The sequence below is a fragment of the Heterodontus francisci genome, chromosome 5 (assembly GCF_036365525.1).
Source record: "Heterodontus francisci isolate sHetFra1 chromosome 5, sHetFra1.hap1, whole genome shotgun sequence".
Taxonomy (NCBI): Eukaryota; Metazoa; Chordata; class Chondrichthyes; order Heterodontiformes; family Heterodontidae; genus Heterodontus; species Heterodontus francisci.
This window is the reverse complement of record NC_090375.1, coordinates 5,594,606-5,612,090: the sequence shown is the minus strand read 5'-3', so window position 1 is coordinate 5,612,090 and position 17,485 is coordinate 5,594,606. Positions and strand designations below refer to the sequence as shown.

At 46.6% G+C, this 17,485-nt stretch overlaps 1 protein-coding gene across 1 annotated transcript in view; it reads right to left on the bottom strand.

Annotated features, from left to right (window-relative positions):
- fastk (Fas-activated serine/threonine kinase) overlaps nucleotides 1–17,485 on the bottom strand; it is a 223,642-nt gene that overhangs the window by 157,293 nt on the left and 48,864 nt on the right. Inside the window, exon 2 of the mRNA XM_068031041.1 lies at nucleotides 16,703–17,375. Within this exon, the coding sequence (XP_067887142.1) occupies nucleotides 16,703–17,330 (628 nt within the window). The 5' untranslated portion in view covers nucleotides 17,331–17,375. The remainder of the gene's footprint in view (nucleotides 1–16,702; nucleotides 17,376–17,485) is intronic.

Genomic DNA, 17,485 nt, shown 5'->3' with positions numbered 1-17,485 from the left:
ATGTACACTACATTACCTTCATTAATCCTCTCTGTTTCCTCATCAAAAAACTCAATTCAGTTAGTTAAGCATGATTTGCCTTAAAGAAACCCATGCTGGCTTTCCTTAATTAATCCACATTTGTTCAAGTGACTTTTAATTTTGTCCCAGATCATCATTTCTGAAAGTTTTCCCACTTCCAAGGTTAAACTGACTGGCCCGTAGTTGCTGGGTTCATCCTTGCACCCTTTTTTTGAACAAATGCAATTCTCCAGTCCTCTGGCACCACGTCTGTATCTAAGAGGATTGGAAGATTATGGCCAGTGCCTCTGTAATTTCCACCCTTACTTCCCTCAGTATCCTCAGATACATCTTACCCAGTCCTGGCGACTTACCAACATTAAATACAGCCAGCCTATCTAATACCTCCTCTTTATCAATATTTAGCTCATTCAGTGTCTTAATTAACGCCTCTTTCACTTTGACTTTGGCAGCATCTTCTTCCTTGGTAAAGAAAGATGCAAAGTACTTGATTATTTACCTTAGCCATGCCCTCTGATTCTATGTGAAAATCCCCTTTTTGTCCCTAACTGGCCCCACTCTTCCTTTTACTATTTACATGCCTACAGAAACCTTTTGGAGGTTAGGTTCTGCTGAGGGACTATGAGCAGCTCGGGGCTAAATTAAAAAGCAGAACCACAAAGATAATAATCTCCAGATTACTACCCGAGCCACGTGCAAATTGGTATAGGGTAAATAAAATTAGAGAGGTAAATGCGTGGCTCAAAGATTGGTGTGGGAGAAACGGGTTCCGATTCATGGGACACTGGCACCAGGACTGGGGAAAGAGAGAACTGTTCCGTTGGGATGGGCTTCATTTGAACCATGTTGGGACCAGTGTCCTGGCGAATCATATAACTAGGGTTGTAGATAAGGCTTAAAATAAATAGTGGGGGGGAGGGTTCAATTGAAAAGAAGTTTAAAAAGTTGATAAGTAACAAGAGAGCAGAGGTGCAGGGCAGTGAAGGAGCAGACATCAATCAGAGTGTAACAGGAAGGGACAGAGAATACAAGAATAAAAGTACAGCAGAAATTAGAACAGAGTAGGTAAAAATGGTAAAAGGTCAAAACTTAAGGCTCTTTATCTGAATTCACATAGCATTTGTCACAAGATTGATGAGCTGATGGCACAGATAGAAATAAATGAATATGATTTGATAGCTATCACAGAGACGTGGTTGCAGGATGACCAGGACTGGAATCTAAATGTTCCAGGATATACGACGTTCCAGAAGAACAGGCAGAAAGGAAAAGGAGGTGGGGTAGCTTTGTTATTAAAGGAAGGGATCAGTGCAGTTGTGAGCAATGATATAGGTGTAATAGATCGTGATGCAGAATCAGTTTGGGTGGAAATAAGGAATAGCAAGGGAAAGAAATCACGGTGGCTCCCGAGGAGTTGCTTCTCTGTAGGACAAAATATTGATCAGGAAATAATGGAGGCGTGTAAGAAGGGCACTGCAATTATCATGGCTGATTTTAATCTGCATATAGACTGGATAAATCAAATTGGCAAGGGTAGCATGGAAGACGAATTTGTAGAGTGTGTCAGGGATTGTTTCCGAGAACAATACATTGCAGAACCTACCCGGGAACAGGCTATTTTAGATTTGGTAATGTGTAATGAGGTAGGATTAATAAGAGATATCGTAGTTAAGGATCCTTTAGGGGGAAGCGATCATAACATGGTAGAATTTCAAATTCAGTTTGAGGGCGAGCAACTCGGGTCTCAAACCAGTGTCTTCAACTTAAACAAGGGCACTTACAGAGGTATGAAGAAAGAGTTGTCTAAAGCGGGCTGGGAAAATAGGGGGTTAGAGTTTAAAAATAGGGAAGTCCTGTTCCAACTGTACAGGGTGTTGGTGAGGCCACACCTGGAGTACTGTGTGCAGTTTTGGTTCCCGTATTTAAGGAAGGATATACTGGCATTGGAGGCAGTTCAGAAAAGGTTCACTCGGCTGATTCATGGGATGAAGGGGTTGTCTTATCAAGAACGGCTAATCAGGTTAGGCCTTTATTCATTGGAGTTTAGAAGAATGAGAGGTGATCTTATATAAGATTTTAAGGGGGCTTGACAGGGTAGATGTTGAGAATATGTTTCCACTGGTGGGGGAATCTCGAACTAGGGGGCATAGTTACAAAATAAGGGGGCACACATTTAAAACTGAGATGCAAAGGAATTTCTTCTCTCAGAGGGTGGTGAATCTCTGGAATTCTATACCTCAGAGAGTTGTGGAGGCTGGGTCACTAAATGTATTTAAGGAGGATGGGTTGCATCTGAACTGGAAGGGGACCAATAACTTTGCGGGGAGGTTTGCGAGTAATACTCGGGAGGGTTTAAACTAGTCTTGCAGGGGGGTGGGACTCAAAGTAGTAGTCTCTCCGATAAGACAGTTGAGGCAAATGTAGAGGTTAAAGCAAGCAAGTCTAGTAGGCAGGCCGGGCAGGGGCAGGACAAGGAGTGTGGAAGGTCTGGTAGGCTAAACTGCATTTACTTTAATGCAAGAAGCCTTACAGGTAAGGCAGATAAACTCAGAGCATGGATCAGTACATGGGATTGTGATATTATAGCTATTACGGAAACGTGGTTGAGGGATGGGCAGGACTGGCAGCTCAATGTTCCGGGGTACCGATCTTTCCGGTGTGACAGAGGTGGAGGTAAGAGAGGAGGGGGAGTTGCACTATTGATTAGGGAGGACATCACGGTAGTACTTAGAGAGGATATCCCGGGGGGGAACGTCCAGCGAGGCCATATGGGTAGAACTTAGAAATAAGAAAGGGGTGATCACTTTGATGGGATTATACTGTAGGCCCCCCAATAGTCAGAGGGAATTGGAGGAGCATATATGTAGGGAAATCACAGATAGATGTAGGAATTATAGGGTCTAATAGTAGGTGATTTTAACTTCCCTAATATTGACTGGGACTGCCTTCGTGCTAAGGGATCAGATGGGGAAGAATTTGTTAAGTGTGTCCAGAATAGTTTTCTGAAGCAGTATATGGATGGCCCTACTAGAGAAGGGACTACACTCGACCTCCTCGTAGGAAATGAGGATGGGCAGGTGGTTGATGTGTCAGCGGGGGAGCACTTTGGGACCAGTGACCATAACTCTATTAGCTTCAAGATAGTTATGGAAAAGGAGGGTCTCGTCAGGACAAAGAAGGAGGCATGTGTCAGGTATAGGCAGCTGGGATCAAGCGAGTCCCTCGAGGAGTATAGGGGATGTCGGACTACACTTAAGAAGGCAATTAGGAGGGCAAAAAGGGGCTATGAGATTCTATAAGTATATTAAGAGTAAAAGGGTAGCTAGGGAGAGAGTATGTCCCCTTAAGGATCAGTGTGGTAATCTGTGTGTGGAGCCACGGGAAACAGGTGAGGTATTAAATGAATATTTCTGGTCTGTATTTACCATGGAGAAGTTCATGGAAGTGAGTGAGTTCAAGGGAGAGAACAGTGATATCCTGGAGCATATCAACATTACAAAGGAGGAGATGTTGGAGGTTTTGAAGCGCATTAAGGTGTATCCCAGGATGCTCTGGGAAGCAAGGGAGGAGATTGCTGGGGCCCTGGCAGATTTTTGTATCATCGTTAGCCACAGGTGAGGCACTGGAAGACTGAAGGATAGCTAATGTTGTGCCTTTATTTAAGAAGGGCAGCAGGGATAAGCCAGGGAACTACAGGCCGGTGAGCCTTACATCAGTGGTGGGAAAGTTATTGGAAGGGATTCTGAGAGACAGGATTTATATGCATTTGGAAAGGCATGGTCTGATTAAGGATAATCAGCATAGCTTTGTGCGAGGGAAATCATGTCTCACGAATTTGACTGAGTTTTTTGAGGAGGTGACCAAGAGGATTGACGAGGGCAGGGCGATGGACATTGTCTAAGTGGACTTTAGCAAGGCCTTTGACAAGGTACCGTATGGTAGGCTGGTCCAGAAGGTTCAAACACATGGAATCCAGGGTGAGCTAGCCAATTGGATACAAAATTGGCTTGGTGATAGGAGGCAGAGGGTGGTAGTGGAGGGTTGTTTTTCAGATTGGAGGCCGGTGACCAGTGGTGTGCCGCAGGGATCGGTGCTGGGCCCTCTGTTTGTCATATATATTAATGACTTGGATGTGAATGTAGGGGGCATGATTAGTAAGTTTGCAGATGACACCAAAATTGATGGTATAGTGGACAGTGAAGAAGGTTGTCTAAGGTGACAACAGGATATAGATAAACTGGGAAAGTGGGCAAGGGAGTGGCAAATGGAATTTAACACAGACAAGGTGCGTAGTGATGCATTTTGGGAAGTTAAACCAGGGCAGGACATATACAGTGAATGGCAGGGCCCTGGGGAGTGTTGTTGAGCAGAGAGACCTTGAGGTGTGTGAGAACAGAATTTTTGAGAACAGAATAATATGGGGACATTTAAGGTGAAATAATTAATCAATTATGTACTACTAATAAACTAACTTTGAAGCTGTAGGGAGGGACAGCTTATCAGAAATGACTTCATAGCTTCAGGGCTGCACAGACAGCTTATCAGTAGGAGTAGACTAACAAGAGAAAACTAACAGGACAGTTGTAAGCCGCTTCATAATAGCCTATTGTATAGCAATCAGCCTAACATTCCAAGGAGATAGGGGGGCTGAGAAACTGCTAGAAGGGAAGGTGACAAGGCAGTACCCCAATCAGGCCATGACACCAAGAAACTGCAGAGTTTGTAAACCAATTGGGAACATAAAGCGGGTGTCACTGATTTGTATGAAGAACTATAAGAAAGGCTTGATTTCCTTGCTCAGGCAGGAGAGGGCAGGAGGAGACAAGGGAGAGAAAAGAAGAGGAGAGAAGAGCCCAGGTGTTGTTGCTGTTTGCTTTGCTGATAATGTAACCAAGAAGTACTGCAATAAAGTTTCTTAAAGCTACAGTCGGACTTCGTCTCTCTTTGTGTAACTAATGGGATCTAACAACTTGGCGCAGTCGGCAGGATCGCTGGAGGATAAAGACTGAAGCCACAGACGTTGGACCTATTGGCGCCCCCAGAGGTAAGGACTCCTCTTTGTGTTAAAAGTCCTTCGCCGTTGTCTAAATTTCAGTTCCCTGCCACGCGATCCCGAACTTGGCGGTATTTGACGGAAATACCCTTTCTTGTGCGGCTCGAGACCCCCTTTCTAGACGTCTAACTTGGCGGTATTTGACGAAAAGCCTGACGGCTCGAGACCTACTTCCCTACCTGAATGGATAAAATGACAGACGAAGGCAACCGACAGTTACCAACTACCGTCAAAGGTAGGCGGGCCCCACCTGACGTTCCCGTAGATGAAATACTTCGGCAGTTAAAAGAATATGTAGAGCAACAGATTAATCTGGCTAAAGCGTACACCGAAATTGGGCAAAAATATGGCACCTCCACGGGACAGTGGTCCCTAGAAGATATAAAGAGAGTCTGGGGAAAAACAACCCGTTTAAAGGATAAAGAACGGACCCAATGGTCCCTGGCCGTAATGGGCCAGATTCGGCAGCGCAATTGAGATTATGCGACAAGACCAATGTGATCGCGACCTAACGAGTGTAAAGGATCAACTGAAGGCGGTCTGCGAACAACTGACAATTGAAAAGCTTGCAAAGGAAAAGCTAGAGGCTGAAAAACAATCTGAAAAGGAAAGGCTACAGATTGAAATTAAAGAGCTTAAAAAACAACTACAAGACCAGCAGACGACCCAACCGAAGGAACCGGGACAGCTCTGCGAACCCCGCCGACCACCTCCAACTAACTTGTATCCGAGTTTGAAGTCGTTACAAACAGAACAACGGAATATGTAACTGCGTGAAGCAGGTCTGGCCGAGTCTTCCAGTGAAGAAAGTAACAATGATGATGGGTTACCGTTTCCGCGACTAGCTCCCCTTAAACTGAATGCGTCCCATCTGACACAAGACCTACAGGTGATGCAGAGTGAATGTTCCAAAGATGAAAAATGGACCTGGATAGAAGCAGGGATGAAGATATGTGACGACGGCATATGGAGGCAAAGGGACACCGAGAAACCCGTCGCACCACAGGCGCTGATGCCCTTTTTCGCCCAACAAACTCACTCCTGAGGACACCTGGCCCCGCAACAAACGACAGCACGGTTCCAGAAAAGCTGGTGGGGTCGAGGGTTTAAGAAACCGCTGTGTGGTCTGTCAGAAAAACAATCCAGGACCCGCTACAATAATGCCTCAACTAAAAGCCCCTGCTCCAGCAGGCCCATTCCAGTGCTTACAAGTTGACTATATCACTCTCCCACCTTGCCAAGGATACACCGGCATTTTAGTCATTGTCGATAAATTTCCTAGATGGGTAGAAGCCGTCCCAGCCAGAAAAGCCACGGCCAATCACACCGCGAAGGTCCTGTGTAAGGATTACATCCCCAGATGGGGAGTACCGGTCAGCATTGACTCTGATCAAGGAACTCATTTCACAGGCGCAGTTTGTCAGGAAGTCAGTCGACTACTGAACATTACGTGGGATTTACACTGTCTTCATCACCCACAGTTATCAGGTCAAGTGGAACAAATGAATCAGATGCTAAAACAGCGACTATCCAAGTATCACCAGGAAGGAGTAAAGTGGCCTCAGACATTGCCGATAGTTCTGTGTAGTATCAGAGCGACCCCGAACAGAACTACAGGCTTCAGCCCGTTTGAAGTAATAACAGGAAGACCCATGTCTTTACCGGGAACAATTGATCTGTGTAAGGCTGATTGTCACTTGATGAGTGACGCTTTACTAGAATATTGCCAGACCTTAACAAATGCTGTCAGTTCTGCTTCCTCACAGGTATCGGCAGCTTGGGGTGACTCACCAGAAGGAGGGCACGACATCATCTCGGAGTCTGGGTCTACGTGAAGAAAATACACAAAGAACCTTTGGGCGCCAAGTGGGAGGGACCTTTCCAAGTGCTACTGACCACCCAGTCAGCAGTTAAAAGTCGAAGGAAAGAAAGCCTGGATATACACCTCTCACGTAAAACGAGCGACCCGTGATTGAACGCCGAATTCTTTTTAGTGATGATTGTAATTCTGTATTTGATGTTTTTGCTTATTAAGTTTTGTTGTAAACAAGTAACTGAAGCCCCTGCAAAACTTATGCCTTTACAGAGCTCCCGCGGGCCCATCCTGTGGCACAAGCAGGCAACGTATTGAGTGCGACCCCTCCGGGTGTTGAAGGCTGTTTCTAAACAAGTAGAGACCATTAACGGCACCTAGGTGGGATCAAGGGAATGATTCTTAAAAGTGTTTTGAAGAATCAAAGGGGGGACTGTGAGAACAAAATTTTCGAGAACAGAATAATATGGGGACATTTAAGGTGAAATAATTAATCAATCATGTATTGCTAATTAACTTCGGAGCTGCAGGGAGGGACAGCTTATCAGAAATGACTTCATAGCTTCAGGGCTGCACAGACAGCTTATCAGTCGGAGTAGACTAACAAGAGAAATCTGTGCAATCTGAAACGAGGAATTAAGAGGGCTAAAAGTGGTCATGAAATATCTTTAGCAAACAGGGTTAAGGAAAATCCCAAAGCCTTTTATTCATATATAAGGAGAAAGAGGGTAACTAGAGAAAGGATTGGCCCACTCAAGGACAAAGGAGGAAAGTTATGCGTGGAGTCAGAGAAAATGGGTGAGATTCTAAACGAGTACTTTGCATCGGTATTCACCGAGGAGAGGGACATGACGGATGTTGAGGTTAGGAACAGATGTTTGATTACTCTCGGTCAAGTCGGCATAAGGAGGGAGGAGGTGTTGGGTATTCTAAAAGGCATTAAGGTGGACAAGTCCCCAGGTCCGGATGGGATCTATCCCAGGTTACTGAGGGAAGCGAGAGAGGAAATAGTTGGGGCCTTAACAGATATCTTTGCAACATCCTTAAACACGGGTGAGGTCCCGGAGGACTGGAGAATTGCTAATGTTGTCCCCTTGTTTAAGAAGGGTAGCAGGGATAATCCAGGTAATTATAGACCGGTGAGCCTGACGTCAGTGGTAGGGAAGCTGCTGGAGAAGATACTGAGGGATAGGATCTATTCCCATTTGGAAGAAAATGAGCTTATCAGTGATAGGCAACATGGTTTTGTGCAGGGAAGGTCATGTCTCACCAACTTAATAGAATTCTTTGAGGAAGTGACAAAGTTGATTGATGAGGGAAGGGCTGTAGATGTCGTATACATGGACTTCAGTAAGGCGTTTGATAAGGTTCCCCATGGTAGGCTGATAGAGAAAGTGAAGGCGCATGGGGTCCAAGGTGTACTAGCTAGATGGATAAAGAACTGGCTGGGCAACAGGAGACAGAGAGTAGCAGTGGAAGGGAGTTTCTCAAAATGGAGACATGTGACCAGTGGCGTTCCACAGGGATCTGTGCTGGGACCACTGTTGTTTGTGATATACATAAATGATTTGGAGGAAAGTATAGGTGGTCTGATTAGCAAGTTTGCAGACGACACTAAGATTGGTGGAGTAGCAGATAGTGAAGGGGACTGTCAGAGAATACAGCAGAATATAGATAGATTGGAGAGTTGGGCAGAGAAATGGCAGATGGAGTTCAATCAGGGCAAATGCGAGGTGATGCATTTTGGAAGATCCAATTCAAGAGTGAACTATACAGTAAATGGAAAAGTCCTGGGGAAAATGGATGTACAGAGAGATTTGGGTGTTCAGGTCCATTGTTCCCTGAAGGTGGCAACGCAGGTCAATAGAGTGGTCAAGAAGGCATACGGCATGCTTTCCTTCATCGGACGGGGTATTGAGTACAAGAGTTGGCAGGTCATGTTACAGTTGTATAGGACTTTGGTTCGGCCACATTTGGAATACTGCGTGCAGTTCTGGTCGCCACATTACCAAAAGGATGTGGATGCTTTGGAGAGGGTGCAGAGGAGGTTCACCAGGATGTTGCCTGGTATGGAGGGCGCTAGCTATGAAGAGAGGTTGAGTAGATTAGGATTATTTTCATTAGAAAGACAGAGGTTGAGGGGGGGTCCTGATTGAGGTGTACAAAATCATGAGAGGTATAGACAGGGTGGATAGCAAGAAGCTTTTTCCCAGAGTGGGGGTTTCAATTACTAGGGGACACGAGTTCAAAGTGAAAGGGGAAAAGTTTAGGGGGGATATGCGTGGAAAGTTCTTTACGCAGAGGGTGGTGGGTGCCTGGAACGCGTTGCCAGCGGAGGTGGTAGACGTGGGCACGATAACGTCTTTTAAGATGTATCTAGACAGATACATGAATGGGCAGGAAGTAAAGAGATACAGATCCTTAGAAAATAGGCGACAGGTTTAGATAGAGGATTTGGATCGGTGTAGGCTTGGAGGGCCGAAGGGCCTGTTCCTGTGCTGTAATTTTCTTTGTTCTTTGACAGTTGTAAGCCGCTTCATAATAGCCTATTGTATAGCAATCAGCCTAACATTCCAAGGAGATAGGGGGGGGGATGAGAAACTGCTAGAAGGGAAGGTGACAAGGCAACTAGTTCCCTGAAAGTGGCAACACAGGTAGACAGGGTGGTGAAGAAGGCGTATGGCATGCTTGCCTTCATCGGCCGAGGCATTGAGTACAAGAGTTGGGATGTCATGTTACAGTTCTACATAACGTTGGTTAGGCCGCATTTGGAGTTTTGTGCGCAGTTCTGGTCGCTGCACTGCAGGAATGATGTGAGTAAGCTAGAGAGGGTGCAGAAAAGATTCACGAGGATGTTGCCTGGTTTGGAGGGCTTGAGTTATAAAGAGAGATTGGATCGGCTGGGTCTGTTTTCCCTGGAGCGAAGGAGGCTGAGAGGGGACATGATAGAGGTATATAAAATTATGAGAGGCATAGATAGGGTAGATAGTCAGAGTCTGTTTCCCATGGTAGGGGTGACTAAAACTAGAGGGCATAGATTTAAGGTGAGAGGGAGGAGATTTAAAGGGGATCAAAGGGGTAAATTTTTCACACAAACAATAGTGGGTATCTGGAATGAGCTGCCAGAGGAGGTGGTGGAGGCAGGAATAGTAGCGACATTTAAGAGGCATCTGGACAGGTACTTGAATGAGCAAGGCATAGAGGGATATGGAATTAATGCAGGCAGGTGGGATTAGTATAGATAGGCATTATGGTCAGCATGGACACGGTGGGCCGAAGGGCCTGTTTCTATGCTGTACGACTGTATGACTATGAGGAGGTAGATAGATTTTTGAAATCTCAGGGAGTCGAGGGATCTGCGGAGCAGGCCCGAAAGAGGAGTTGAGGCCTGGGACAGATTAGCCACCATCTTATTGAATGGCAGGGCAGGCTTGAGGGTCTGAATGGCCTACTCCTGCTCCTATTTCTTATGTTTATTTTAACTGCCAGTCTCCTCTCATATTCTCACTTTGCTTCTCTGATTTTCTTTTTTCACTTCAATCTATGAACTATGATTCTTTATAATGATTCTAAATACCAGCTTTGCCAGCAATGCCCACATTCTGAGTAGAAAAAATAACCAAAAATACATAAACCAACTGAACATAGTGGAACTGGTAGTTTTATTTCCAGGAATATTTTTTAAACCGAATTCAAACTTCTCAAACTGCCACTCTCATTCTCTGGATTTCGATCCAGTAATGTTACTGTTGTTCTAGGTTTTACGCCTGCACCTACGAGACAGATACAGTCAGAGAAAAGCTCTGCAGAGTTCTGAGTTAGTTGGCCTCAGGCAGGGCACTGGCTGCGCAGAAACTGTATCACCTGCAAAGCGGGTGCATGTGGACACTGGCGAGGAGGGTCCAGAACAGTCATTGTGTCCTCCACAGGTGCACAGTCCGCTGCCACTTAGGTGAGGTCAGTGGCCAGGGATCAGTAATGTGGAACAGAGGTGGATAGTGTCCAGGGATCAGTAACCCAGAAAGAGTGAGTGCATTCAGGAGGGGAGAAGAGAAGGGGGTTAATCTGGTTCTCTATGTGCCACTGCTGTCATTGTTGTGCATGTAATTTACACCTAGACAAACAGGATTTCAGGACAGGGCAGTGACAGCGACCCACTGGTCAGCACCTTACTGGTCACCAGCTGAACCCAGCTCAATACATTTCCCAGAAACATTCAACGGAATTCAGGATTTCCTGTGGGAAACTGAATACAGAATGGAAGCAGTGACGATACAGCAATGGTAATGTTACTGGACTAGTAATCCAGAAGCCCTAACTTACGCTCTGGGGACATGAGTTCACAGCAGCTGGTGGAGGCAGTGGCATCGTGGTATTGTCACTGAACTAGTAACCCAGAGACCCAGGGTATTGTTTGGAGGACATGGGTCCCAATCCCACCACGGCAGAAGGTGGAATTTGAATTCAATTACTAAATCTGGAATTAAAAGCTGGTCTAATGATGACCATGAAACCATTGTCGATTGTTATAAAAACCCATCTGGTTCACTCATGTCCTTTAGGGAAGGAAATCTGCTGTCCTTACCTGGTCTGGCCTACATGTGACTCCAGACCCACAGCAATGTGGTTGACTCTTAAACGCCCTCTGAAATAGCCGAGCAAGCCACTCAGTTGTATATAACCGCTAGAAAGTCAATAAAGAATGAAACCGGACGGACCACTCGGCATCAACCTAGGCACCGGAAACAACAACGGTGTGATGGAAAACCACACCTGCCAAATGAAATATATTAATTTCGTGATATTGAACGCTATTTTTGAACATTTACTGGACATTGAACATAACTTGTTTTAAAAAGACCACAGAACACTGGCTGAAAACATGGCTGCACATTTGCATTCTAAAAGACAACTGCATGGAGACAGTGGGAGTACTCCCCGATTCAATTAGCGAGGTGGGTTTTGTCAATAGTGATGAGCAAGAGACACTGAGAGTCATTGAATGTGTAAGAGCCAGCATTCCACTGCACCCCCCCCCCCCCCCCACCCACTGAGAGTGTCTGGAAAGCTTGGAGGAATCCACAAACCTCGCAGGTGAGGCTGATTCAAACACCAGTCACATGCTGGCCAACCTGGGGCTTTGTGAATTGTGCCTGACACAGAAAGAAAGAGAACAGCAATTGAACTTCAAGAAGACAGAACTCCATCTCTCTCACGCAAAGTTCCAGGGACCCAAGGAAGTAACTTAAGCTTCAAGACAGAAGACAAGCTAAACAAGTTTGAAAGTGTGCACTGGGCCCCAACAAGAACTGCATCCAACCCAAAACCAGTAACTGAACTCCATCTATTACTTCAGACCTTTTCCCTTTAATTCTTTCTGCTCCTCTGTCTCTATTTGCTTGTGTGTTTATCGCGTATGCGATGGTCACGTTGCGTATTTTTTTAGTAGTTTTAACTGAATTAGAGTATTAAGGTTAATAAACTTACTCCTTTCTTGCTTAAATCTGAGAAAACCTGACTGGTTGATTTCTTTGCAATTACAATTAGAGAGCAGTGAGCAAGAATAAGGGAAGCTAAAAACACGGGTGTTTTAAAAATTAAACCCCATTACAGCCAACCCAGGAAAAGGCTGGGGGGGAGCCTAGACCCCTTCCTCACCTGGTCAAAACAAGAGCAAACCCAGTCCTGTCGACCCTGCAAAGTCCTCCTTACTAACATCTGGGGGCTTGTGCCCAAGTTGTCTGTGTTCCACAGACTAGTCAAGCAACAGCCTGACACTGTCATACTCATGGAATCATACTTTACAATGTCCCAGACACCGCCATCACCATCCCCAGGTATGCCCTGTCCCACCAGCAGGAAAGACCCAGCAGAGGTGGCAACACAGTGGTATACAGCCGGGAGGGAGTTGCCCAGGGAGTCCTCAACATTGACTCCGGACCCCATGAAGTCTCACGGCATCAGGTCAAACATGGGCAAGGAAACCTCCTGCTGATTCCCACCTAATGCCCTCCCTCAGCTGATGAATCAGTACTGCTCCATGTTGAACACCACTTGGAGGAAGCACTGAGGGTGGCAAGGGGATTGAAATGTACTCTGGGTGGGGGACTTCAATGTCCATCACCAAGAGTGGCTCGGTAGCACCACTACTGACTGAGCTGGCTGAGTTCTCAAGGACGTAGCTGCTAGACTGGGTATGCGGCAGGTGGTGGGGGAACCAACATGAGGGAAAAACATACTTGACCTTGTCCTCATCAATCTGCCTGTTGCAGATGCATCTGTCCGTGACAGTATTGGTAGGAGTGACCACTGCACAATCCTTGTGGAAACCAAGTCTCGTCTTCATATTGAGGATATCCTCCATCGTGTTGTGTGGCATTATGACCATGGTAAATGGGATAGATTTCGAACAGATCTAGCAATGCAAAACCGGGCATCCATGAGGTGCTGTGGGCCATCAGCAGCAGCAGAATTGTACTCAACCACAATCTGTAACCTCATGGCCCAGTAAAACCCCCACTCTACCATTACCATCAAGCCCGGAGACCAACCCTGGTTCAATGCCAGGAGCAACACCAGGCATACCTCAAAATGAGGTGTCAAATTAGTGAAGCTATAACCCAGGACTACTTGCATGCAAAACAGCGTAAGCAGCAGGCAATAGACAGAGCTAAGCGATCCCATAACTAACGGATCAGATCTAAGCTCTACAATCCTGCCACATCCAATCGTGAATGGTGGTGGACAACGAACTGGAGGAGGTGGCTCCACAAATATCCCCATCGTCAATGATGGGGGAGCCCAGCACATCAGTGCGAAAGATAAAGCTGAAGCATTTGTATCCACCTTCAGCCAAAAGTACTAAGTAGGTGATCCAGCTCAGCCTCCTCCTGAAGTCCCAGTATCACAGATGCCAATCCTCAGCCAATTCGATTCACTCTGCGTGATATCAAGAAATGACTGAAGGCACTGGATACTGCAAAGACAATGGGGCCCGTCAACATTTCGGCAATAGTATTAAAGACCTGTGCTCCAGAACTTGCCGCGCACCTGGCAAAACTGTTCCAGTACAACTACAACACTGGCATCTACCAGGCAATGTGGAAAATTGCCCAGGTATGTCCCGTACACAAAAAGCAGCACAAATCCAATCCGGCCAAGTACCGCCCCATCAGTCGACTCTCGATCATCAATGAAGTGATAGAAGGTGTTGTCAACAGTGCTAACAAGCGGCACTTGCTTAGCAATAACCTGCGCAGTGATGGTCAGTTTGGGTTCCACCAGGGCCACTCAGCTCCTGACCTCATTACAGCCTTGGTTCAAACATGGAATGAAGTGCTGAACTCAAGAGGTGAGGTGAGAGTGACTGCCCTTGACATCAAGGCAGCATTTGACCGAGTATGGCATCAAGAAGCCCTAGCAAAACTGGAGTCAATGGGAATCAGGGGGAAAACCCTCCGCTGGTTGGAGTCAAACCTAGCACATAGGAAGATGGTTGTGGTTGTTGGAGGTCAATCATCTCAGTCACAGGACATCACTGCATGAGTTCCTCAGGGTACTGTCCTAGGCCCAACCATCTTCAGCTGCTTCATTAACAATCTTCCTCCAATCATAAGATCAGAAGTGGGGATGTTCGCTGATGATTGCAAAATGTTCAGCATCATTCACTACTCATTAGATACTGAAGCAGTGCGTGTAGAAATGTAGCAAGACCTGGACAATATCCAGGCTTGGGCTGATAAGTGGCAAGTAACATTCGCGCCACACAAGTGCCAGGTAATGACCATCTCTAACAAGAGAGAATCTAACCATCTCCCCTTGACATTCAATGGCATTACCATCGCTGAAACCCCCACTATCAACATTTTGGAGGTTACCATTGACCAGAACCTGAAATGGAGTAGCCATATAAATACCGTGGCTACAAGAGCAGGTCACAGGCTGGGAATCCTGCAGCGAGTAACTTACCTCCTGACTCCCCAAAGCCTGTCCACCATCTACAAGGCATAAGTCAGGAGTGTGATGGAATACTCTCCACTTGCCTGGATGGATGCAGCTCCAACAACACTCAAGAAGCTCAACACCATCCAGGACAAAGCAGCCCGCTTCATTGGCACCCCATCGACAAACATTCACTCCCTTCCCCACCGACGCACAGTGGCAGCAGTGTGTACCATCTACAAGATGCACTGCAACAACTCACCAAGGCTCCTTAGACAGCACCTTCCAAACCCGCGACCTCTACCACATAGAAGGACAAGGGCAGAAAATGCACGGGAACACCACCACCTGCAAGATCCCCTCCAAGTCACACACCATCCTGACTTGGAACTATATCGCCGTTCCTTCCTTGTTGCTGGGTCAAAATCCTGGAACTCCCTTCCTCACAACACTGTGGGTGTATCTACCCCACGTGGACTGCAACGGTTCAAAAAGGCAGCTCACCACCACCTTCCCAAGGGCAATTAAGGATGGACAACATTTGCTGGCCTGGCCAGCGCCACCCACATCCCATGAAAGAATGAATAAAAATGTTTCCCACCTTATGTCCATCCCTCACTGAGTGGGTTGTGACCTCCTGCTGTTTAAAAATGTGAACTATTTCCTTGCAAATTCTCCACGGTCTGCTGTGTGCTGCAGGTTGTTATTGGGCCTCCTGCAGTGCCAATGGGATGGAAGTTGGCGTCAGACCTGGTTCCTGAAGCAACCCTTAACCCATGGAAATTTCGGCCTTTTCAAGGGATGAGCAGAAAGATATTAGAAGGATGGGGGGAGTGTGTAGGCAGCGGGATTAGTGTTTGATTACTTTTACTACAAGTAAAACACAGATCAGAGGGCCTGAGTGACCTCTCTCGGCGCTGTAAATTTCTAGCTGTTGGCCCTTGTCACAGTCACAGCTGGTCCCTTCCTTCCCTCTATCAAATTGCCCAGCTCCACAAAATCTTCACCCTACTGGGCAGTTGGCTCAAGCGAACATTGTCCATGATAGTATGTAGCAAAATGGGCTCCTAATAACCATTCTCCATTGCCAGAAAAAACATGGATGAGGTGTGCCCTGTAGTTTGCACACCCTGCCATGAAGAAATGCCCAAGGCTGAAGAAAAGCCACACAAGTGAAGCTGGCGGATTGGTGTGTCACGCAGTTCCTCTTTGTCTCTCCTCATAACTCAAGCCTCTCATCCCGGATATCACCTTACTCAATCTCTTCTGTTCCCACTCTAAGACCGCACACTTGCGACTGTGTGTCCCCACAGAACTGTCGCTGATCCTCAAGGGAATCCATTTTATGTGAAGCACCTTGAGATATTGCTATGAGACACGACAAATAAATGCAAGCCTTTTATCTTGATTCTTATCTATAGTTTTACAGCAAAGGACGCCGTTCAACCCATTGTACCTGTACTACACCAATCCACAATTAATCCTACTGCCCCGCTCTCTGCCCCAGGCCTGTATCTTCCCATTTTGAATAATTATCCAATTTTCTCTTAAAAGATGCAATGGCCTCTGCCACTCACTGTGGCAAAGTATTCCATGCTGTAACAACCCTCTGTGTAAAGGAATTTCTCCTAACCTCTCTCCTCACTCAGTGAGGATTTTAAATTGTTAAGACCAGTCAGAAGAAATATTCCCTATTCACTTGACCCGTGCCTGAATACAGTCCCTCACCTTTCCTCTTTAGGGCTGGAGCTTGTGCACACACTATCTACAAACCTCCAGATGAGACTGAAGGCAAAAACATTTCAAATCCTGCTCAACTTGTGGCTTTCAATTATCCTTAATGGGGAAAAGACAGAATGGAGGCTGTTTCTTACCCAAGGCAGCGACAGCATACAGACAATTCACAATGCTGAAGTTGTCGAACTTGGCGCAGTCGCTCACAATGGAGTCACAGAGCGTCTGAAAGTCTTCCAGCTCCAACATCTGGCTGTGGTATGTCTCTCCGGTGGCTCCTCCAGGTAGCTGCTGCAGGACCTGGCCAATTTTCTGCAGGGCAATGGGGTAATGGTTGTAGGAGATCTTGCCAGGGTTCTGTGTCACCCAGCGCAACACCTCACCCACGGTTCGCGAGCGGTCGATCAGACGTTTCATGGTGAAGAAAGTGTCGTAGCTCATCTTCTCATGGATAAAGTTCCAAGTTTTCTTCTTGGCGCGATGGTGATGGTGATGATGGTGGTGTGACTTATGCCCATGGTGCCTCCCCTGGTACAGATGAGGGAAGTGTTCCGGATAGGCGGCCCAGATGTGCGGCTTGCAGACGTGGTAGCGAGCTGCGTACATCGCACCCCGGATCCTCGGCAGGCAGGCAGCAGCTGGGCGGCAGGCCAGGCGGAAGAAACGGAGAAAGCAGATCAGGCCGAGACGAGTCAGTCCATCTAACAGCAGAACACTCTCACTCCTCGGCAGCAGAGACCTAAAGCAGCCGAGAGGCAACCTTTGCATCTTAGGCACCGCTCACCTCGAGGGAGTGTGGAGAACAGCAGAAACCTGGAATGGAGCAGAGCAGGCCAGACCACTCAGAACAGCAACGCAGGACATTGAACACTGGAATGTGGACCTGAATTAAATTAAACTTTGCCAATGACAACCTCCACCCA